The 22,828-nt window shown below is 48.1% G+C and overlaps 1 protein-coding gene across 3 annotated transcripts in view; it reads left to right on the forward strand.

Moving 5' to 3' along the window:
* The window catches only part of LOC144097076 (neprilysin-1-like), a 325,749-nt gene extending 303,457 nt beyond the window's left edge, over positions 1-22,292 (forward strand). For 2 of the 3 annotated variants that reach the window (XM_077629862.1, XM_077629863.1), the window contains exons 2-7: positions 8,570-8,626; positions 9,503-9,553; positions 9,728-9,835; positions 13,750-14,048; positions 19,330-19,533; positions 20,119-21,876. In XM_077629862.1, coding sequence (XP_077485988.1) covers positions 8,570-8,626; positions 9,503-9,553; positions 9,728-9,835; positions 13,750-14,048; positions 19,330-19,533; positions 20,119-21,688 — 2,289 coding nt within the window. In that variant the 3' untranslated portion in view covers positions 21,689-21,876. Of the gene's footprint in view, positions 1-8,569; positions 8,627-9,502; positions 9,554-9,727; positions 9,836-13,749; positions 14,049-19,329; positions 19,534-20,118 lie in introns of all 3 variants that reach the window. The other variant, XM_077629864.1, reaches the window with a different exon arrangement.
* Positions 22,293-22,828: the final 536 nt, after the last annotated feature.

The raw sequence follows: 22,828 nt of genomic DNA on the forward strand, positions 1-22,828 counted from the left end.
CTTCTTCTTGTATTATAGATAGCTCAAAGCTCTTGTTCTATGTTCTGCCTTAAAACGTTTACGCAGCGCTGTTTGCACGCGACATGCTCAGTGCGCAGTCTAGGCAGTCCGCGTGATGACAAATTTTCATGTCCAGGCCCTACAGAGCAAGTAAGCGGCGCTTAGAGTTTCAAATAAAATACTTTTGAACTCGTCTGCGATGCACGAATGGGGTACTTCGTCTAACGTATCCGCGCCTCTTACCGAGCGCTTAAAGGGGCCCTGAGACCACACTGAAGTTGACTTACGTCGATTTACTACCCTGTTTTGTTGAAAAAGATGCCGAAAAAAAAAAGATTCTATAAGTTCTGTAAGCTAGGAAACGGCAAAAAAAATGAAATTTAGTTGTGTCGTCGACCGAGGCTCTCCTCAGAAGTAAACTGCAGTGACGTGAAGTTCATTTTCGGTGTGGATCTCTGAGGCTCGATCACACGTCGTAATCCACTAACCAGTGATCACGGGCTGCGTAAATCTCTCTGGATTGGCAGCTTCACGAGCGGGAGCCGAGTGTTGTAAAAAAAAAAATAGAATTCACTTTAAATCCGGAACTTTTAAGCAATAAATGCTCATTTTGCTGTGGAGGCAGAGAGAGCTAAAAACATCAAATTTTACTGAGGCCAGTCGAATGAAGATCTCCTCAGTGTTGTTCTAGTGATCATACTGGGTAAACCCATTGCTCTTCCATGCGACAACTACGCGTACTTTGATAACTGATTTCGAACGAAAATGGGCCGTCGTCAGCGTTACAAACCACATCCTTTTTTTTTTTTTTGCAAGATGATGAGGCCATGGCGTATTCATGACAATGGCAGTTGTTTTCCGCAGTATCGAGACGCAACTCGTTGTATCTGGTACACGAGAAGCCCGTGGATTTCTTATGTTTCAGAAAAAATTCTGAAGCATTCGAGGAATTGGCAGCACCTCTTTTACATTCTGTTCATTTCATTACTTATGCTCTCTCAGCCATTCTGACGTTCCAGAGACGATTAGTCTATCATGATAATAAAGTAAAAAAACATAAATGTTAAGGCTTCTGGATCGATTGTAGATGTGACCATGAAAAGAAGGCGTGTCCAGTCCCAATACTGTTTAATAAGTATAATTTAAATAATTTAAATAAGTGCCGACCCCGCAGATGTGCGCTCCAAATTTCACCTCACGGTGGGTGCGGAAAGAAATATAGAATGGAATAAGCAATAGCGATTCCTTAAGTGCTTGCTTAGTGTAGAAAGTTTTATACAAAATTGTTAAATGGGCACCGATTACGAAGAAAAGTGTATAAAAGCGAGTTGACGGGCTAGTTGGTTCTGCACGCTGCATATAAAGCGCAAGACATGATGACAAAAGGACAGAAACAGTGAAAAACACACACGGGCGCTGACTATCAGTCAGTCAGTTGATAGCCAGCGCCAAGTGTTTCTTTCACTCTTTCTGTCCTGTTGTCATTGTGTCTCGCACTGTGGTGAAATAAAGTCTTCCTATGCCAATTTCTGATGACCAAGTGGGTTCTCTCGTAGGGAAACGAATTTTAAGAAAAGAGCGAAAAATGGAAGAGAGATATGCAGACTTCATCGATTATTTCCGCGAGATTAGTGCGAGGACGTCAGGTTGAATTTGCCGTTTGCTATAAAGCAGGCAGCTGATGATTGCGCGCCTGAATATTCAGGCAACGGTTTCATCGTTGCTGCATACAAAAAAAACTTTAAAAAAAACTTAAACGTGGGAGTCGAAACAAAACAAAGCCCACGACACCCGACGTCGTCACTGACGTCATGAGTCTGAATCAGGCGGTAAGAAAAAAAAATTAATCTCTAACTGATCCGGAGTTCCCGGGTTCGAACCCGACCGCGGCGGCTGCGTTTTTATGGAGGAAAAACGCTAAGGCGCCCGTGTGCTGTGCGATGCCAGTGCACGTTAAAGATCCCCAGGTGGTCGAAATTATTCCGGAGCCCTCCACTACGGCACCTCTTTCTTCCTTTCTTCTTTCATTCCCTCCTTTATCCCTTCCCTTGCGGCGCGGTTCAGGTGTCCAACGATATATGAGGCAGATACTGCGCCATTTCCTTCCCCCCCCCCCCAAAACCAATTATTATTATTATTATTATTATTATTATTATTATTATTATTATTATTATTATTATTATTATTATTATTATTATTATTATTATTATTATTATTATCATTATTATTATTATTATTATTATTATTATTATTATTATTATTATTATTATTATTATTATTAACTCAAAATTTCTCAGCAATAAAACCAGGTTTTGCTGCCGAGCAAAGATCTAAAGAGTCATTAAAGGTACATCTATCAGATTATTAACAACAAAAAAAAACCTACAGAACTGTCACCAGTGTCCTTCTAAGCTCGATAAATAACGTCGAATGGGAAGGTCTGAGAGTTGTAATGAACGGCAGAAATACTACGGCAGCGAGAGATTAGAGAATGAAGCAACAGCGCGACTCTGGATTGATTTCGAGTACAGAATAATAAGCGAATCATTATGAGTGTCGTAGACTGATGATCCATACTTAATCTCAGATCGTAGGAGAAGAGTGCATTAGTCGTTTTAACCATTCAGGTGCATTAGGGACACTCGCAAGAAGAAAACTAGCCGCACTTTTGTCGTTGTTATAGGCCTAGTCGATGTGTGTATGCCAGGAAAGATTGTTTGCAATGTGGATGTTAAGGGTACTGCGTGGATGCAGCGGGCAAGGGGTGCCCATTAAGTGAGTAGGTTCATGTGTTACGTTGCTTTGCCGTATGGGTTGTCATCACTGACTAATCGACCTTTATTCCCATTAACCAAGTATTATACGCCAGCTCTAACTGCTATTTATCGGATATACATCAGTTTGGCTATAAACTTTTCTTTTCAAAGAGCAGTCATCTGCAAAGAGACTTTTTTTTCCCCTTTACGTGGGCCATCAAGGTTTTTATTGCGCATTAGCAAAAAATTGGCTGTGGTTTAGCTGTGGTTAAACCTGGAGTGACGCGATAGCTACAGCCGGCTGAGTGGAACTTGGTCATGTGACCAACCACGTGACGAATCACGTGATCAGCCACGGCTCCGCACCACGTGACCAACCACGTGACAGCGTGGCGGCGCCGCCACGCTGAAGGCTCGAAATGCTACCGTAATGTAGCTATCGCTACAAAACAAATGTCCTAGAGCACTGATCCATGCATTAAGTACAGAAACTGATGTATCGATCACTTGTAAAGTGCTGTCCTAATATTATCTCGGCGAAATTAATCGAGAAAGCTATAGAGCAGGAAAGTTCCGCGTTGTTTCGCGGGTGGCATTACATAGCACTGAGGAGGGCAACTTCATTTTTGTCGTATTCAATCATCAGGCATGGGATGGGAAGCGTCGCATTCAAGGCCAGTATATTCAGGACACATAGCTGTAGGACAGAAGTTTTGCGATTTCCTCAATACTTCCAAAGGAACTATTTATCTACATTGTTCTTTTGATTATGCTAATCTAAGATCCCATGAATAACCTAAAGGTTACAATCTAGAGTTCATTTCTTTCTTTAATGTTAACCAACCTTGAAGCTCAAATTTCTTGTGGCCTGAGCGCTGAAAAAAAAGAGCACAGAATTATGGCCTCACTAGCAGAGAGAGAGAGTTGTTCACCAAGTCGGACAAAAAAAAAAAAGGTTGCTCAAAATTAAGGGTCACTTCCGAGCCCCCGGGCTAAAACGAGAGAAACGTATAGAGTATCGCTTTTCCTCTCACAATATGGCAACCTAAGAATACCTCTCAGATGTCAGTGTTTATCTTTTCAAACTCTTTTCGAGAAACAAGGGGGTTCAACGATCTTTAATCAAAGAGCTCACAGAGCGCGGTCAGGTCAACACTGAGCCCAGATTAGAGCGATGGAGGAGAAGTAAAATATAACAACAACAAAAAACTCTGCTGAAGAAAATGAACTGGCAGTATAAACGGAAATGAAATGCATATACAGCTCCCCGCCTATTGTTTCTACGAAAGTGCACTAATGGTTCCGGCTCCACTCGGCTCATGCAGAGAGGCGCAGGGAAGAAATAGAAAATAGAGAGAGGCAATTCCTTTGTATCCGTCCAGGCAGCGGCGGTGTTTTGATTTCTCCGCCGTCGGAATGGCGCGAGACCTTCGTGGATATATGCTAATCGAGCCCTGCGCCCCGAATAACAGCGGTGGCAAATGGCTTCGAGGGCGGACTGAGCGAAAACGGGCGAGCTTTGGAAAGGAAGATTAACGGGCTCCCGGGGACGTGAAATGAGTTTAGAAAGGAGCCGCGAGCCCGAGCATGCATACAGCGGGCTCGCGAAAGGTCCTTTTCCGCAGGTCTCATTTTCGCTTTCCATTTTCGATGCTCGTGTTGGCATGATTATGGTCATAAACAGTGGCACGAGCCATGCAAGTAACCGAGCCGCTAACCACACCACGCGGTCACCAATAGCGTGGACACTCGGGTATTAAGTTTAGACGTTCAACCTGGACGCTTTGGCACCAGTACAGCGCCGAAATTGCCGGAGAAAAATAAATACATCTGATGATCTTGAGTTTTGTTGGGAGTTGTTTTCTAGCCTGTCTGTCACTGTTCTCCATACGCAGATATGGCAAGCTGGAAGATAAAGTCCAACTCAAGCGAGATTTCCCATTCACTGGAATTGTGCGTATTATCTCAAATTTAAACATTGTTATCTTCGCATCTCAAGTGGCTCAATTTCTTCGAATTCAGGGCGCCTTTTACTCTCTCCTATGGATTTTAGGTTGCCAGATCATGGATGAGATATTGCTCAGAATCACGAGCTGCTTTGGTCTGGCTATTTCAATGGCTATTTTCGCCATATAATTGTAGCCATGGGGCAACCAAATTTTTTCTTTTTTTTTCAGTGCGGTGTATATTGTGCCCCACTTCAACAAGAATTGAAGCGCGAAACTACTCGTCTACGACAAAGATATTGCGGAAACAGAAAAGTTAGCATTTCAGCGAGCCACAAACTGTGGCGGTCTGACCCTGGCGATAACAGCATCCTGTACGTGGTGTGCATCCCATTGCTCGCTGTGCTTATAAACTTTGCTGCTCCTCTTGAGAACACTACCTGCTGAGGCACCGTGGTCTTGTGCTTCGTGCTGAGACCTGAATTCACACGTTAGTTTCAACAAAAAGCGCCAAGGAAAACACGAAGGTCAGCCAGCGTCTCCCACACGGAGCCTAGCATTATGCCATTATGTTCCGTCACGTGGAAATGTCTGCATGGGTGCCGATTATTGTGCCAGATACCACTGGCGTAGGTACCCATAGTGCGTAGTTTGGATGACAATTGTAATTTTGCTTCCTCGTTCACGCGAAAATGGCAACAAAAAAGCATAAGCAAAATTAAAATCATGGGCGCCTTGAGGACTGTCGCACAATTCTATGATATTCAGTCGGCACATATCTCTCGATAGGGTTTTCTCACGGGCGTGCGGATGAAATATGACGCAACTTCTTGAACTGCTTATATATGATCTTCAGCCGAGCCAAAGTTCAAAGCTAATGATCAATTTCTCCTGAGCATCCATTTAAACAACTGAAGTCGGTAACTGTAAGTGATAATAACAACAGCAATGCAGCGGTGTTTACCGCTCGGCCGCTGCTATCTTCAATAACCTCTAGGTTGCACTACCAGATCGTTTCCTCCAAAAAATAATAGGATTCACGGCACCAGTCACGACTGTGCACAAGGACGCAGCCTTAAATTCCCGCTTCCACGCTTACCATCTGTCCGGTGGCATATGTGAAAAGGGAGGGACAGAGCACGCAGCGTTCAGCAGGCCTGTAGCAAGACCTGCCCGCCGGAAGGCTCAAATTACACGGGCGGGCCCGTGGTACACTTATATAGGCTTCCACGTTCTCCGTCTTCCTGATAGAGGGCGGCACCGCCGCGCGCTCTCGTTTCCGTAGCTGCCGTTGGCGGCGCTGCTGATGCGTGTATCTTTAGGGCACTCAGTAGATACTCTGGCCATCTCAACTCAGGCGCGTGAGTCTACGCAAGCGATGAGCTTTTCAATTAGCGGAGAGCAGCCGCCACAGATCTGTTACCTTAAGACGAACCTCCCTGGCAATGGCTAAGTGTGAAAATATGTATACGCGTTTCGAGGTGTTCTCGGTGAGGGCATGAGCAAGCCACGCTGCACGACGGGACGCAGATGGCTAAGGTAGCAATTACCGTGCTTCACGCTGCTGCGAGAGCTACAGCGGTCTCGCAATATGCCGCGGGCCTAGCGGGATCTCTTTCGCAACATAGCGACTTCGCAAGAAGGCGTAGGAATTTTGCTTTTCTTCTTAGCTGGCTTCGAAGAATAAACGATGTGATGAGACCCGTTATGTGGTGGCAAAAACGAATCCGCTGCGTAATGAATTGCGCTGACTTTTGGCACGACAGCGAGATCGAAAAAAAAAAAAACTAGTCCTGGGAGATGATAGCTGTCACCACCATGGTGGCAGAGGCTGGAAATCGCACTGTTCGTTACTGCCTTGTTCTACGGAGATCTTTGACAAGCGAGGAATATTATGTAGAAAATAACGGCAGGCGTTCTATGAAAACGAGTGCTCAAACTCCGCACGCCGCGTGCTGTGCTGCACTATACGTGTGCTGTGGACCCGCTGGTGAGTGCTATTTGTTCAACTTGTCAAACCTTGCATAAAGCTCACATGACATCGCAAACTCTACTGCTGAGAACAGCCGCCATTCAGCATGAAGTCTTGCTCATCCAGTGTCGTTCACCATGTTGAATAGTCGATGCATGGTAAGCACTTGTGGAAAAATAGGGCACCTCACCTCTCATACTAAGCAGGGTTCGCATCTCGCAAGACGACGCTTTACTTGGCGTTTCTCGTTAAACGTGCTATTCAGGATGCGGATTACGCGACAGGCAATAAACAATGTCAACAGCAGTCGCCTAGCCTTGTCCGCATACACGTTGGCACTATTATCTTTGTACATAACGAGCAGTGCACCACGCTTATACCAACTGGCACCTTGCAACCGATTTTCCAAAATTTTAGTTGTCACCCGATGTCTCCGCGTACTGCCACCTCACATAAAAACACTAGTGGTCAGGCTTTCTGCTTCTCTGCGCAACCGTGCTGCGCGATCGCCCAGCTTACGAGAGCTGACCAGTTTTATCAACCAACGAGGCGACAGTCTAATCATCACGTGTCTGCCATCGAAGGCTATCATACGATTAGCTTACCACTAACCACGTTTCCGTGCCGTAAATTTCGTAAAACTCGCCCATTGTGTCAACTACTTGCTTAAAATTCGCCTTTCCCCGCAGTAGCGCAATGGCGTTTTGTGCCTCTTGAATTATATAGCTCCAAACATTCTGAGACATACAAATGACTGAACCTACAGACTCTGACTTAGTCCGACATTTCTAAAAATAGCCCCCGCACAATCCCTATAGCGTTGTTGTTGTTGTTGTTGTTGTTGTTGTTGTTGTTGTTGTTGTTGTTGTTGTTGTTGTTGTTGTTGTTGTTGTTGTTGTTGTTGTTGTTGTTGTTGTTGTTGTTGTTCTTGTTGTTCTTGTTGTTGTTGTCGTCGTCGTCGTCGTCGTCGTCGTCGTCGTTGTTGTTGTTGCCTTCGTGACATGGCACATACCCACGACGGGGGATTGGCCAGGATAGCGGTGTTATGCTCGGGTTTAAAAAATTTACTGATCCTCAGTGGAGAATATTAAGGGGCGCCGAGGGATCAAGGCGCCTTTAAAGGACATTACGTAGATAGAGTTAAGTTTAATGATAGGAAGATTGCGTAAAAAAAGATAAACCCGGTGGCAAAAAAAAAACGAGGACAAGGAAAAGAAGACGAAGAAGAAGATGTGCCATACTTACTGAGGTGAAGAAGAAGCCGGAGAAGAGCGTGGGACAGGGAAAAGACGAAGAAGAAGAACGAGACGGAGCAGAGCGTGACGTGGCGTTAGTCGCTCCCATCATCAGCGCAGCTTTCATTAGGGACAGTCTGTTCGTTCTTTCGTCGCCGCTTAGGCTTCTGTCGCCACTCCGCCGGTCGTAAGGCCCGTCCTTCCAGCCATGGCGCAGCCTTCTCCAGCGGAAAAGGCAGTCTCGCCCTCGAAGGTCAAGAAGGAACGGTCTCAGCACAAGGCCAAGGCGAAGCGCCGTCAAAGTCACGAGGCTAAAGAACCCACAAAGGCAAGGCAACCCGTATATGTCCAGTTAGGCTTAGGTTCTGCGGGAAGGCATACACGAGCTGGGGGCACGCTGATGGTGCCGGTGTCCAGTGATATGTGGTCATATTTTCCAAACGGAGAAAATTACAACAAAAACTGAGCGACTTGACAGCCGTATGATCCCCTGCGTGATTCGAAAAAAGATGTAATCTGACTTCGATTCACAGTATATACAGATATTTAAGTGATCGGCGTAATCGCATTTTGTGCAGCGCTTTTGCTTAGAGTCAAGGACGAAAGCTGCAGGATATTTATCCCTAACGCAATGACCACATCGCTTGCTTTCGTTGACAGCCATTAAGCCACCCGGTGGACAAGCATGAAGACCAGACCGGGACAGCGACGGTTCAAGTGAGTCCAAGAAAACAAATAGTAAGCGTTAGACTTCCCTAGTTAGAGCGCCATCTTTGGCGCCGCACCAGGATTATTTCTTTATACGACTCAGCCCTCGATCACCATAAAACACAAGGTGAAACGAGGGTTAGACGGAGAGTCCCATTACTCTCTGGAGGCCAGCAGACGGAGACTCTTCTTCCGCCCTATCTTCACCTTGTGTTTCCTAAGGAACCCGTCTTCCTGTCTCCATACACTGAGTGTGCAGTATAGGGATAGAGATCAACGTAGTCAAAGCAGTTTACCGATATCCCTCAAGAGAAAAGTGTACAACAGCTATATCTTACCGGTACTCACCTACGGGGCAGAAACGTGGAGGCTATTGAAGAGGGTTCAGTTTAAGTTAGAGACAACGCGGCGAACTATCGAAGGAAGAATTATAGGTGTAACGTTAAGAGACCGGAAGCGGGCAGAGTGGGCGAGGGAACAAACACGGGTTAATGACATCCTAGTCGAAATCAAGAGGAAGAAATGGGCTTAGGCAGGGCATGTAAAGCCAATACAAGATAACAGCTGGTCCTCAAGGGTAACGGAGTCGATTCCAAGAGAAGGCAAGCGTGGCAGGGGGCGCCAGGAGGTTAGGTGGGCGGATGAGATTGAGAAGTTTGCGAGGATAGGGTGGCCACAGCTAGCAGAGGACAGGGTTAATTGGAGAGATACGGGTGAAGCCTTTGTCCTGCAGTGGGCGTAGTCATGCTGTCGTTGCTGATGATGATGATGATCATGATATAGTCGAAGCATTTCCCGTTTCTTTTTCCGTTTTTTCAAACTGACTAGCGCCAAACCTGCAGGCTGCTCACTTGAACAAGTGGCTTCATTACTTTTTTTTTGCAGCCCTCAACTAAAGCAGAGGGCAAGCATGACGACCCGACGACCGTGCATTCAGTGAGCTCGAAGAAAATTGATGGAAGATTCCGACTTTCCAGTTTGAGTGATAGTTACTACTGCCCAATTTATTAAGATCGCCCAGCCCTTCAGCGCATAATGGAGACAGAAATTGGTATTGGCTGCTCACCCAAACGAGTGAAATGGTTCCGTTTTTTTTTCTTTCGTTTCCAGATGTCCCCCATTGTAGATGACAAGCATGCGGATCAGACCGTGGTTGAAACCACGGTTTCAAAGAAAAGGAGGAACACCGAAGGCGATACGTACCTGTCCAGAAGAACCGTGAGTACTTAAGTGTTCTCTGAGTAGAAGCCGTCCACGTGTACTACGTGTAGAGGTTAGCTCCGGGTGTTTTTCGAGGTTTCCGTATTCTAAAGGAACTTAAAATGTACGTTTTTCGCACCTTCACGGGCCATTTCCACCAAGCACGGCAGTCATGCGACATTGAATTTCGGAGAAAATTGATTTTAAAGTTTGCAGTTTCCGTGGCCTCAATTCAGTTGATTTCCACGGGAAACACTCACAAGCACTTACCTAGCGTTAATGCCCGCTCTCCGCTTCACCAAAAATTTTTTTTTGCCTTGTAATTAGGTCGCCTCAGGCAACTTATGCAAAGACTCATCCTTTCCAGTCGCTGCTTCCGCCATTCAACGCGCATACCAGTGTTTTACTAATTAAGTTTGTGACGTCATCGCTACATCACGCTAAGCATCGTCCCCTGGCCACGGACTCAATTTCGATTTCGGACTGCTGTTTTCGTTGTTTTAAATTAGTTCCACGCGGTATTTTTAAAAAAAAACGGTTGGTGGAGTGAGGTAGTTGCATTTTAAGTTTCCCTGGGGCATTGGAATGCCTGAACACACAGGGAGATTTCAGTGATCGTAATACTTTATTTTTTTCTTCTCCAGAAATACTTGTTTCGAGCCAGCGGTGTCGAAACGCTGCGGTGATATTCGTCATCAGAAATGAGATGGCAGCTATACTGGACACTGATTTTCTGACTAATTGGGTGTTGCTCTTTTGTACTCGGGAAAATAGATGCAAAATATAATGCCTTTGAGTGCTGTCAGCTTCTCGCATGGTAGGCAAACTGAAAAGTAACAATGAAACTGAACGAAAGTGAGTGATAAAGACCCTGGAATCGACACTTCACATTACGCTTGAAACTATCCAGGAGGCGAAGGCTGCAGTTCAAAGAGCACCGAAAAGGCAGAGGTGAAAGAAAAAATGGCAGACAATCACACAATCTTGTGCCACGATCCTGCGTAACCAGTGATGATTTTGCATTAATGCTTTTACGATTACAGCTTTTCCAAACGATGCTCTTGTACACGAATTTCGCGTCGGCTTCATTACGCGTTTCTAGTTGATCCCTGCCGTCGTTCTCATCTACTAGGCTGACTGCTGCGGGCGCTGTTGCAGTTCTCCTTGCAGACTGGCTTCTTGTCGCTGTGCATTGATGAAGGTGGTGCACATAGATTGCAATGCTCCAGCCTATATGTCACCGGCGTAGTCAGCATTTCTGGCGAGGATGCTGTCGAGGTTTTCGTCGTCATCATCAGCCTGAGTACGCCCACTGCAGGGTAAAGGCCTCTCCCATACCTCTCCAATTAACCCTGTCCAATGCCAGCTGCAGCCACCCTATCCCTGCAAACTTCTTAATCTCATCAGCCCGCCTAACTTCCTGCCTCCCCCTGCGTTCGCTTGCCTCCTGATTTTCTCTTCTGGTTCCCGGCGTACAGCCGCTCAAATGTAACTTGTTCAAAGATATCAGTCCCGTATATGAATGGGTAGAAGGGCACGAAGCTCTCTTTCTTGGCGTTTATGACGTCACTCTGATGCTATTTGCGGCATCGCCGCACAGCTCGTTGCCCTCATTTCTCGCCCGTTGTTGGGGACGAGGGGTCCTTGAGTGAGCTGACTCTTTCAGCGCCGCAGGTCCCTTCTCCGAATGACGTTGTCGGACTTGGTTATGAAGGAAACTGTACAGGGGTTTATTTTACATTATTTACAACATTTTGGAACCCATTGGAGGGTGATGGGGGAAGGTCGGAGGATCTGAGAAGATCTGAGGATGATCGAGGATTCTTTTTTCACGGCACTCGTCGTCCGGTTTAAAAAGGGTCCTGTCCCTAGGATTCCCCAGGTTCGAGGAAGTCTTCGCCAGGTTGGGCGTGGCCTAACTTGCGTTGTCGTACACACACACACACACACACACACACCACTTCACATAGGGACACGCCCCCGTCACATGCCTCGCCGGAGAAAGAGGGTGCCGCTGGACAATCGCCCCCACCAGAGAGAGCGTTGTCTTCGCGTCCGAACGACAGTTCTCACGCTCCAGCCGGACACATCTTCCGGGAAGTCCGAATGGGCGAGGCGCCGGCGAGCAGGCACAGTTGAAGGGGTGAGTCACCCCCTGCTCGGTTCTGGCGGTCGCTAACTGCCTCCGTGCCGCACGGTCGATCTTCCGGGAACAATGTTGTTTTCAAACGGCAGTGGAATCCTCCGTCTCGAATCCAATAAACCACGCGAGGACCGGCCGTGGGAACCAAAATGCCTATCGCCGTGCAGGGACCCCGGCTGCAGGTGTCCTGGCCGAATACGCAGCTGAATCAGACCACCGGCTGTCGCGAGAAACCTTACACCGTGTTGGAATTGTAAGCGGTCATGCACTTTGGAAGAGTGACGTCATCCAAACCTTTCCGCCTTTCGTACTTTGCTCGCGGAGCTCCGGCGCTATCCCTATATATCTTCTTTCAAAAACGGCGGTGGGTGGGTCGGTGGTGAGAGGGTGGGGGGTGCTTCTGGAGAGCAGCTGCCTTTCCCACTGCGTCTCAGAATTCGATTTCGCCTTCGATTTTTTGTTCCGCGGTTGCGTAAGCTGCTAGGGAGTGGAGGCCTTGTGAAGGGTGTGGGTGGGTTGTTTGGTGGTAGGTGATGCTTCTGGAGGGTAAAGGTGGGTGGGGTGGGCTGAGGAGGTGGATAGAGGGTGGCTGTGGGTGTGAGGCATCCCTCAAGCTAGGGGGGTGTAATGGGAAATGGCGGTGGTTTGTGGTATTTCCGAAGGGTGGAATCTGACCTGGAACTGCAAGCTGTTTATATAGATGTTTGTAGATGTTTATATTTTTATAGATTTTCATATTTTGAGATTGCACGTTGCGGAATCTGTGTAGGAGGGCAGGGGCTTCTGTCGGGCTTTCACATAACCTTTATTCTCCGCCTCCTCTCACTTGTACGAGGAATTAATAAATCAATTTCAATTTCCAATACACCTCATCAACGACTGACGCCAGATTCCTTGGGGGGTGCAGTATAGTATTAATTACGCAGCAAAAAAAAAAGAAATAAAAGCAGTAGAGACACCTTGGCCAAATGTGTGAAAAGAAAATACAAACAGCGTACAAGGTTGAGGGAGCTGGTGGTAGCTTTCAAATCCTAGCAGCGGCAACACGATTACAAGGAAACATCAAGGAGCTTCCTTTGTTGAGTCAGTCGCCTTTGTCCTACTTGCGGCGGCGTGCACGCGGAGCGGAGACACTGTCACAATGTGCTGTTGTGGGCTTCCCTGGCAAAATAACAATTACTTGGAAGCTTCCGATGTACGTGTGCAAGGCGTGGTATTGGCAGCGCGGAATCTCGGTGCTGGGCTTGTGAAATGCGTTTTCGTCTGATCTTTTTATTTCGACTCTTGTTTAGAGTGGAATAACTTCCGTTTGCATGCTCCAATTTCAAGAATTATTCTTGCTTTGGTGCTCTGAGGATAATCGGTAGTGAAAAACGTCGCAGTGTCCCTTTAGGAGAAGAACTTTTTGCTATAGGCTAATGTCGCTTCATGCAGTATAGGTTCGAGCTTCTGTAGTCACATTGGGCGTAATGATCACGCTGTAGGCCCGCTGAGGTTGCTCAGTGGTTACGGCGTTCGGCTGCTGACCCGAAAGACGCGGGATCGATCCCGGCCGCGGCGGTCGAATTTCGATGGAGGCGAAATTGTAGAGGCCCGTGTACTGTGCGATGTCAGTGCACGTTAAAGAACCCCAGGTGGTCGAAGTTTCCGGATCCCTTCACTACGTTAAACCCACATTAAAAAAATAAAAAAGATCACGTTGCAGATGACAGTGTTCTTAGGATAATGGAGAAAAGGCAGGTTGGATGGTGGCGATAAGGCCACAAAATCGCACTTTCTGAACTTGCAGTCCACCGTGGTCGACAACAAAGGCAGTGGGATCTTGATTGCGGTGGTCGTGTTTGTGCTGGTGCTGGCGTTGGTGGGTGCCGGTGTGGTCGTCTACCTCATGGTCCCGCGCCCTCCAGACAGAAGGGTGGACATATGCAGGACGAAGGGCTGCGAACTGCACGGCCACGCGCTCTACAGGGCCATCAACCACGACGTCGACCCGTGCGATAACTTCCACACCCACGTGTGCGGCAGCTGGGACGATGCGCTGCGCAAGATCTCCACCGAGGAGGACATGATGTCCGACGGCGTGGACATGTAAGCGCCCCTGTCGCCCCTGTGAGCGCTGATGAATGCAGTGTGCCGAACGCCGCAAAACAGCGAACGGCCGAACACCCGGCGGTTTTCCAGCCGCAGGTGAACGCTCCTACAAAGATGGTCTATAGACGGTCTATAGACTTCTCATAGACTCTATTGCCTTCCTACAAATATTTTGTTGTCTATTAATAGTCTATAGACAAAAGTCTACTAAAAAGTGTATGGCCATAAATCTATAAATTATCTATAGACTGTCTATATGATTTGTATTGCCTATAAGCTGTTCTCTAGGGTTTGTCTATAGAGTCTACAGACTTTATAGACAGAAGTCTATGGGCAGTCTATAGACTGTCTAAATAAATTTTCGTAAGGGCGAACAGCGACTATAAAAAAGTTAGGCAGGGTTTAACCACTGTTACCCCTCAAAGATCGAGTAATAGCATTTTGGCAATGGCCCGGGCCAAATTTGGAGGTCGCCATAGAGTCGGGCACGCTCTGTTATGGTTGGACACCTATTTTGGTTCGAATAGATCGAGGTCAGTCTGTCAAAGTCAATCTGTTGCTGTGCTGTGCTTCTCAGCGTTAAACCAAGGTCAAATCAGGCAAGGAATGGTGAGCGACTTTTTTCGGCGACTACTCCTGCCGCTCTAAAACTCTGATTGGGTGTTCACCAAATATGGCACGAGTTTTAAAATTCAGCCGTAAATGCGATCATGTCTTGCAGGGGGGTCCGATGCCCGTCATATTGGTTATATGGGCTGATATGAGAGTGGGCACAAAGACGAATTGTAACCTTGCCATATGACGAGGCTATCTCATGCCGGAAACAGTCAAGAGGTGCCGAAAAAATAAGGGGGAAAGCCTATTCGGAGTAGTTTCCGGGCCGCTACACACTGACCGCGTAAGCAGTTGCTCAGCTTTGTGGTTGCGTATCCTTTGCGAATGTGGACACTATGGCGCTGTACAACCGGTCAGGAACACTGTTCAAACCGTCTTTTACCCTTGGAACGCAACAAAATGCTCACCGCACTGCTTCGCATAGCAACCATTTGATACGCGCGGGAAGTTTTCTGAGAACTTTGAGCACGAGTGTATTTGCATGCGCGCTGTATGAGCACGCAAAAGAGAGCATGCGTTCAGATGGTCAGGACAGGGTTCACTGTAGGTATACGGCTGGCTTGGTAAAAAAAGGTCACTGGAAGATTACTCTAGTTGTAAGGCAAATTTAGAGGGGCGCTGTTGGTAGCTTTTATGCTGCGATATTCCTTTTTACTATTTTGAATTTGCACTGATCTTGAGGTAAAGAAATGGAGAGACATTGCTTTCAGAGAAGCGTTGCCGTTTATTTTGCCGCACACGCGACTGCCACTTGTGGTCCAGTCGTCTTTGGCGACGAACGCAGCCCTTTGGTCCGGAAAGTTACACGGTACACTCCAAACAGAAAGGTGTAAAAAGGGAGTAAGCTGTCCTCTATAGCGCACTTCCTTCTATAAAAGGGAATGCGCTCGAGGACTGTTTACTCTTTTCACTCCCATATAGGCGTATTCGCGTTTAGAGTGTTTGTACCTTAGTCGATTTACGACTGGTAGACTTTTAAGGACCTGATCGACACAGGCACTAGGAAATGTGATGGCAGTTGGGCATATACGGGAGGGAAAGGGTGGGACGTGTGGTCGCATCAGGGGACAAAGCTCGTGTCCGTCTTGATGTTGAGTAGCAGCATGGGAGCTGGCCGATGGGGTCAAGGCGAGGCGCACGAAGTGGACGACGTGTTTCGTGCCCTCACCTCTATACGCCACATCGTTGACCTTGTCCAGCCGGAAGAGGTTGCAGTCGATGTTGCAGTTATTGTAAAACTTATACAGCACATCTAGTCAAGGTAGAAAACCGCACTTGCGCACCGCCCCCGCCAGGTGCGACATTTTAGCTGGATCCTCCGCTTCAAGTGCACGTCATGTCCTGCTCGGTGTTGGGAGCAAATGGTCGACATCAACACAAGCGTTTACAACAAACGGATTTATCGCGACCGCGGCGCCGTCCTTTTGCCTCTGCCTATAGGCGGCGCGAACTGCGGGATCTCCTCGACGGCATCGCCTTCCCTATACGCCGGACGGATCCAATCGGTTTTTTTTTAAGCTGCGGCTAAACGTACACACTTTGTCAAAAATACTCACCGCAAGTGGTTTCCTGCCGAGTCCTGCATTATGCCTAGTTTGGCACCCTAAGCAACCTTAATCTCTAAAAGGCGCGAGGAACTCGCGTACCCAAATCTACCAAGCTTGAGACACTCAACTGTATACTTTTTAAAAGCCCCGTGCACGGCTTAGAGTCAAACCTCTTGCGCTGTATAATTTTGAAACAATCGGACGACCCGGAACATTGGCGATATGCGCCAGCAATGAAACGTTCGTGGTGCTACGCGCATGACAAACTTCATGCCTTTGCGTTGTACCGTTTGTAGCACGTCGCTCCGCTGCAGCGTCCAATATGCAGTTACCCCTGGCTATTTTCAAGCAAACATGAGGCGCATGTAATTTTCTGTCTGTTATTCGTGAACATGAAGGCCTCTCCAGTTAAGTAGAGCGGCGCCCTTCGGCTCGCGCTAAGCTCGAACCCACAGGTGTTTGAAATACGTGCACGCCAATTTCCGCGCGGGCCAGGCGCTTTCCATAGCGTTCGCCAAACAACGTCGCTGTTAGACCGGAAGTGGATCGTTCACACTTCCGGCTTTCATGTTGCTTACATTGTAGCGGGGCACATCTTCGCCTCGGCACGGTCACCGGCGAGATCATCGCTGCTATACCATTTTAGGCATAAAATAAATTACACGCGCTAGTGCCTTTGTCATGGTTGTAAGGTATCTGAAAAGTTAAAAGATGAACATCCTCCTTGCTCTGTTTGTCAGTAGAGCTGCTTTAACATTCCTTACGTGTTACCACGTGTTACGGGCAGGTGCTCTGCACGGTGAGATGAGCGTTAGGATGGGTGCGGGCGCTCTGATACCCCGTGCGTGCTTCAGCACGAACGTTTTGTACAGAATTCCAGGCGTCGTATATTACGAGATATCGAATTGACAGATTTCAAGACTTTACCAAATGGAAAGCGAAGGCGCAGAGCGAATTCGTTCCTCTGCTGGCGTGCGACGCATTGACTGCCGCCGTCGCATACATGTGCGAGTGGCATATGTGCTGTCAGTGCACAACTGGGCGGGAATACACTGGCGTGTGCTACTTGTGATGGTGCGCAGATCTAAGAATGGGCGAACTTCCCTTTTCAGCTCTGGAGAGCCGCGAATGTAGCGCGCAACAGGCGTAAGCGTTGCGGGGAAAAGCCCGTAGCAAACAGCTTGACTTGCGTTCATACGTTGAGCGTGACGACTTTTAGCCTTGCGCCTACAGCGACGCCCGCCGTACCTTTAATGAGAAACGGCTGGGTACGTCGGACATTTCTTTGAGCCCTTCATTTTTCTTTTTATTTCGCCAGCGCCCTCGCGGAGTACTATCGTTTACAGTAAGGGGAATTCGGCAAAGTATCCTTCCTCCTTGGAGGAGTTCTCTTTCGAAAGCTTCTTGAAAACCCGTTCGTGCGCACTCAGCTGTCCTCAAGTTTGGCTTGCGGCTTTCTGTGTTCTTGTATTTCGTGCGCGTTCCATTATGACTTTCAGCTGCCGTCACAGGGGCTCGTTTATATGCAGTAGACGTAGAAATAGCCATTTATGCCGGTTTCCTTGTGAAGTGTATCACAGTTTGTCAAGCTTGTTTTCCTGGAATTTGCGCTTGACGTGTGTGATTTCGTACGCCGGCTGACAGAGTTCGTTCGGAAAGAACGCGCACGCAAAGGCGGACGTTGTTGATCAACTAGCGGCAAGGGTGAGAGTGTGACAGCGGCGACATCAGATTATGTGGTTACGATAATATCTTCGCTGCGTTCTCTAATATGGGTGCTGGTGTAAGAAGAGAAGATATCCCTCGCTTCAAAACTATTATCGATGGCTATTCAGACTACCAGCTCCTATATTTCCACGACCAACCCTTTAGCGCTTTTATAACTGATATCAGCTGCCCTCTGTTGTCCGATGTCTGGTGAAGCCTCAATAAGGGGCGATAGAGGAAATTCGCGAGGGTGGATCTAATAGAACCGATAGGAGGCGAGCCTTCGGGAAGGGGATGCAGGGGTGCAGGCCATTCGAAAAAAGGAAAAAAAAACGACAGAACCGTGTTAAAATACGACAAAATGTATTTTGTTGTTTTGTCAATGATGTATTTTTCTGTTTTATAGTATTTGTGTGCGACACTGTAGTTATTTCTGTAGTACTTTTGTGTAGTAAGCACCCAGAATTCTGTTGTTACTACAAAGATTTCTATTGTTACTGCAAGTTAATGGTCAAGAACATTACAAATAATCTGTTGTGACGACAGGAAATTATCTGTCGCGTTTTTAGACTGGGGAGTATATACAAAGGGAGTCGACCTGCGAGCAAGGTGACGAACGAATAAGCTGAAAACTGCCGAGGGCACTTATGTCTGCTTATTACTGCTCTTTTGTGCGTTTGCGGTATGTAACTTAGTTCGCATTGGTCCCCAAACCGCACACCATTTGCAGTTTCGTGGGTTAATGCCAATACATGCAGAATTGGTGATTCTCTACTTAACATTCATAGATGGCGGCGGGTCCTCATACCACTACCAGCTCAGTGGCGCAGCGTTTAAGAGCTGCGCCACTGCAATGGCAGGTGGCTGAGCCACCGGCGGGGATATTGCGACCTAGAGTCACTAAATAAAGATTGATATTCAAAATTTTACATTCTTATTTCGTGACTCTAGTGCGACCCATGTTGCTGTTCCCGAGCAACTTCTCGCGCAGCTGGCGCGAAGTTTCTCCGAACTTACCTGAGCTTCCTCCTACTGGCTGCAGCTTGCGCGGCAGTATCCTCCGAACTTACCCGAAATTACCCGAGTTACTAGACACACCGAGTAAGCGAGTTACGGAGTGCCTCGGGTAAGCTCGGATAAGTGCCCACACTTTCTGTACACACTTTCTGTGGACGCCACGCATAAGCCAAGTAATGCTTACGCATTAATAAAAAGGTTAGCTTGCTACTGCTCCGCGATGGTCGCTTTTCAGTGCACGCGTTCTCTTGCTCTGTGCAAAAGCCCATCCAACGTTTCCCTTGCCCTCTAAATATTGCGAGCATATAGCGCTCCTTTGGCGCATAACAAAGAGGTCGTCTGTTTTTCGCTGCATGTACGTCTGTGCCTTCTTGGCCTTCCTGGACGCGCAGGGCGATCAAGGTGCTGGAGAAAGACAGGAAAAGGCAAAACATGGCTCAGACATTCTTCAGCAGTTGCATCGACGCTCGCGAAAACAGAGACCAGAACCTGCACCAGTTCCTCGAATTCAAGCGCTCCCTCGGCCTGGTGTGGCCACATGAAGAGCCCACGGGCTCCACGCACCCGCTGGACATCATGCTCAGACTGGCGATCAAGTGAGGATGGCTAGCGTAAGGTCTGATCGCGCTGTTGGCCAACGGCATAGCGTGGAAGTTATACTCGCTACCCAGAAAACAAGCCTACGGACGTTAATCGGTTCTTAGTAACGTTTCGCTATGTTTAAGGGTCACGTCAATTACAGTGCATGGGGTGACGCCCTATACACGCCGCCTTCTTTTCTAATCGAGACTCCTTGCTTGGCAGAGTTTCAGTTTAGGTAGGTTAGTTTCAGCATTGTTTTCATTCGCTTCAGTGGTCTCGTAGCGCTGAAGGTTTGCGTAAGAAGAGACGATTAAACATTGTCATGTAGACGCTTTCTTGAAAGAAACAGGTGCACCTTTGGGACTACTGAGGGGTTCAACGGGGCAAGAATTCCGTACACATTTAAGCCACTACTGTTTCGGTGAGCTTCACAACGTGCTTGTATGTCTAATAGGGCGCTTTTGCTAATCGTTTCCACTTTCTGCGTCAGGCTCTAGCTTAAAACAACTAAACGCGGCTAGGCAAGGGCTACGAGAGTATTTGCTGTCTCACAAGAAATGAACGCTGCAGCTGAAAGAGCTTCACGGTTCCTAATCCAGGTGGGGCATGAACTTCCTCTTCGACGTGAGCGTAGTGGACGGATATCATCAGGCGCCCAAGCTGTTCATAGGACGCGGCCGCCTGGACACTGCTTGGAACAAGCGCGTCTCTGATCCCGTGGTGGCCAATGACTACCTGACCATAGTGCAGGGCCATTACACAGCGCTGGGCGTGAACTTCAACGACGTTCCCATCAGCGTCGAACGACTTCGCAAGACTGAGAACGCCATCCTCGACGCCAAGGTCCGCACCATGAACGATCTTCCCGATCAAGAGTGGTTCCCAGCGAGCGCCCTGGACAACAAGACACAGTCTGCGCCCCCCGGCATCTGGCTTGCAATGCTCGCCAAGCACGACGACGACTTCGAATGGAAGCCGGACAGCCCCGTCATCGTCGAGCACGTCGGAATACTGAGCAACCTCGACAGCTTGATCAAGGACCACGCGAACAGCACGTCTACACTCGTCATCGGCCTGACCTGGGTGTTCATACAGACGCACCTGTGGGCCGCCTTAGGAGAACCCGCCCTGCGCTTCCACTGGGCGGAAGCCGACAGAAGAGTCGCACTTAAGAATGAAGCTTGCTTGGACTACGTCGACTCGAAGCTGGGATTGCTCAGCGTGTCCAAGCCACTGAGCGACAAGTTCGGCTTGACGCCTCTGAACATCGACAGCTTCGCGAAGAGGATCAAGAACAGACTGAAGATTCTCATCAACGAGCTCACCTGGGTGGAACATAGCGTCAAGGAGGAGGCCTGGCGCAAGCTAGACCTCATGACCCGGATCGTGCTGCCGCCAGAGGAGTTCTTTCGCTCAGAGTCGCGGCGCGAACTGTACTCGGCCTTCCCCAACATGACCGGCGAGACTTTCATGTCGAACCTGATCAACGCCTCGATCGCCTACAGCCAGATGCGAAGAAGCAGGGTTTTTATGGACGTGTACAGCCGTCGGATGTTCCCCCCCACCGGCCTCAGTTCGTACCTCTACCTGCCGAACACAATGAGCATCGCCGTCGGTCTGCTGGCCCCTCCGGCCTACTACCCGGACGCTACGTTCGCCATCCTCTACGCCTCGCTCGGAGGATTTATCGCCCGAGAGCTGACAAAGACGCTGGACGAAAAAGGGACGTCCTTGACTCACGACGGTCGCGCCGTTCGCTGGTGGGGGGTCGGGTCTTCGGCGTCTTCGGCGGCGCAGTACGAGAGTAAGGTACGCTGCGACCTCGGCACCAGCAAGAAGCCGTCGATGGGACGTCCTCTGGGCCTGTTCCCGACCGTGCCGGCGCTGGAGGTGTCCTACGCCTCCTTCATGGGCGCCATAGCCACGGACTTTCGCAGTCTCGTCGACTTCAAGGTCCATCGCCTCGAAGAGTACACCGACGAGCAGATATTTTTTCTCAGCTACTGCTACGCGATGTGCGCAAAGCGGCCACAGACCATGGGCGACGAGTGCAACGTCGCGCTCAAGAACTTCCCGCACTTCGCCGCCGCCTTCAACTGCCCGGAGGGGTCGCCTATGAATCCCGCCGTTAAGTGCACGTTCTTTAATGTGTCGCGAAAAGAAACGTAAGACAACTTTGAGTTTGGAGCCTGTGGTACTCGGCGGCTGTCCGCAGCTTCGCACTGTAGTATATGACGTAACCATGCATGAAGTACTCCGCCTGTCGGCAGTTTATTGTTATTCATATGCACCGCAAATATGAATCTGTGATTTCAACATTTGTGCTCAACATTGCTTAAAAGCGGACTTGTGATGACTGTGCGTGTTCCTTTACTTTGTAATCGCCGAATATAGTTCTTTAAAACTGTTATCTTGTCGCTCAGCGTCTACGCGGTGCTTGCTAACGGCGCAGACCTCCCAGTAAAGTTGTAAAATTGTTCTGTTTGAAAAATATAAAAATAAGTGATGTAAAGCCTCTCCAGCTAAGCTGTACCCAGTTTAAATCGAATTGAAAATGAATTGTAGAAAAAGCTCAGATTCATCGCAGAAAACATCTAGCTGACACTGATGAGGCAAACAAAAAACAAAAAAAAACTTTCGACTTGACTCACAAAGGCCCGCCGATAAATGGTAGCGGGCCTATCCGGACCTTTACCTGAAAAATGAACGATGTGTTTCCTTACATGTTTACCTATGTGATGTGTGTAATATGTTGAATATGTTGAATTTAATTTGACACCGTATACATGACAATTGGACACCCTGCAGCAGTGGCCGTATTCAATGGCTGAAGAAAGCAAGACAGTCGACATGCTCATGCTGTCATGCATGTGTAGTTTCGGATTGTGGAAACCACATACTACATACCACCACCATCTCCCTTGAAAGTATTTGCCATCATGATCAGCGGCATGTATTCGGGAGTCACCAGAGTTTTGCAACCCAAAAAGTAAGGATAACTAGGGACTTTACGACCGCGACATAACCGTAGGCGGTCTCAGCTACCCGATTACAAGCTGATGTGCTCATTCTAAAATAAGTTGAAGTATGCACACTTCGAGATCTTGGGTTCAGTCGGCGTGCAGCGATCCTGGGCATTGATGCTAATGTTTAACGTTTTCACAGGATGTCGCAGTTTACTCTGAGGATTCGCTCTGCACCAGAGTTCAGTTTCTAAAAGCAGTCGTCTGCCTTCATACGAAACAGGCTGTATCATTCAGCAAGAAGCTCTGTTTACTTCTGAAAAATAACTTTGCGCTGGGCACTTGC

The sequence above is a fragment of the Amblyomma americanum genome, chromosome 7, assembly GCF_052857255.1.
Source record: "Amblyomma americanum isolate KBUSLIRL-KWMA chromosome 7, ASM5285725v1, whole genome shotgun sequence".
Classification (NCBI taxonomy): domain Eukaryota; kingdom Metazoa; phylum Arthropoda; class Arachnida; order Ixodida; family Ixodidae; genus Amblyomma; species Amblyomma americanum.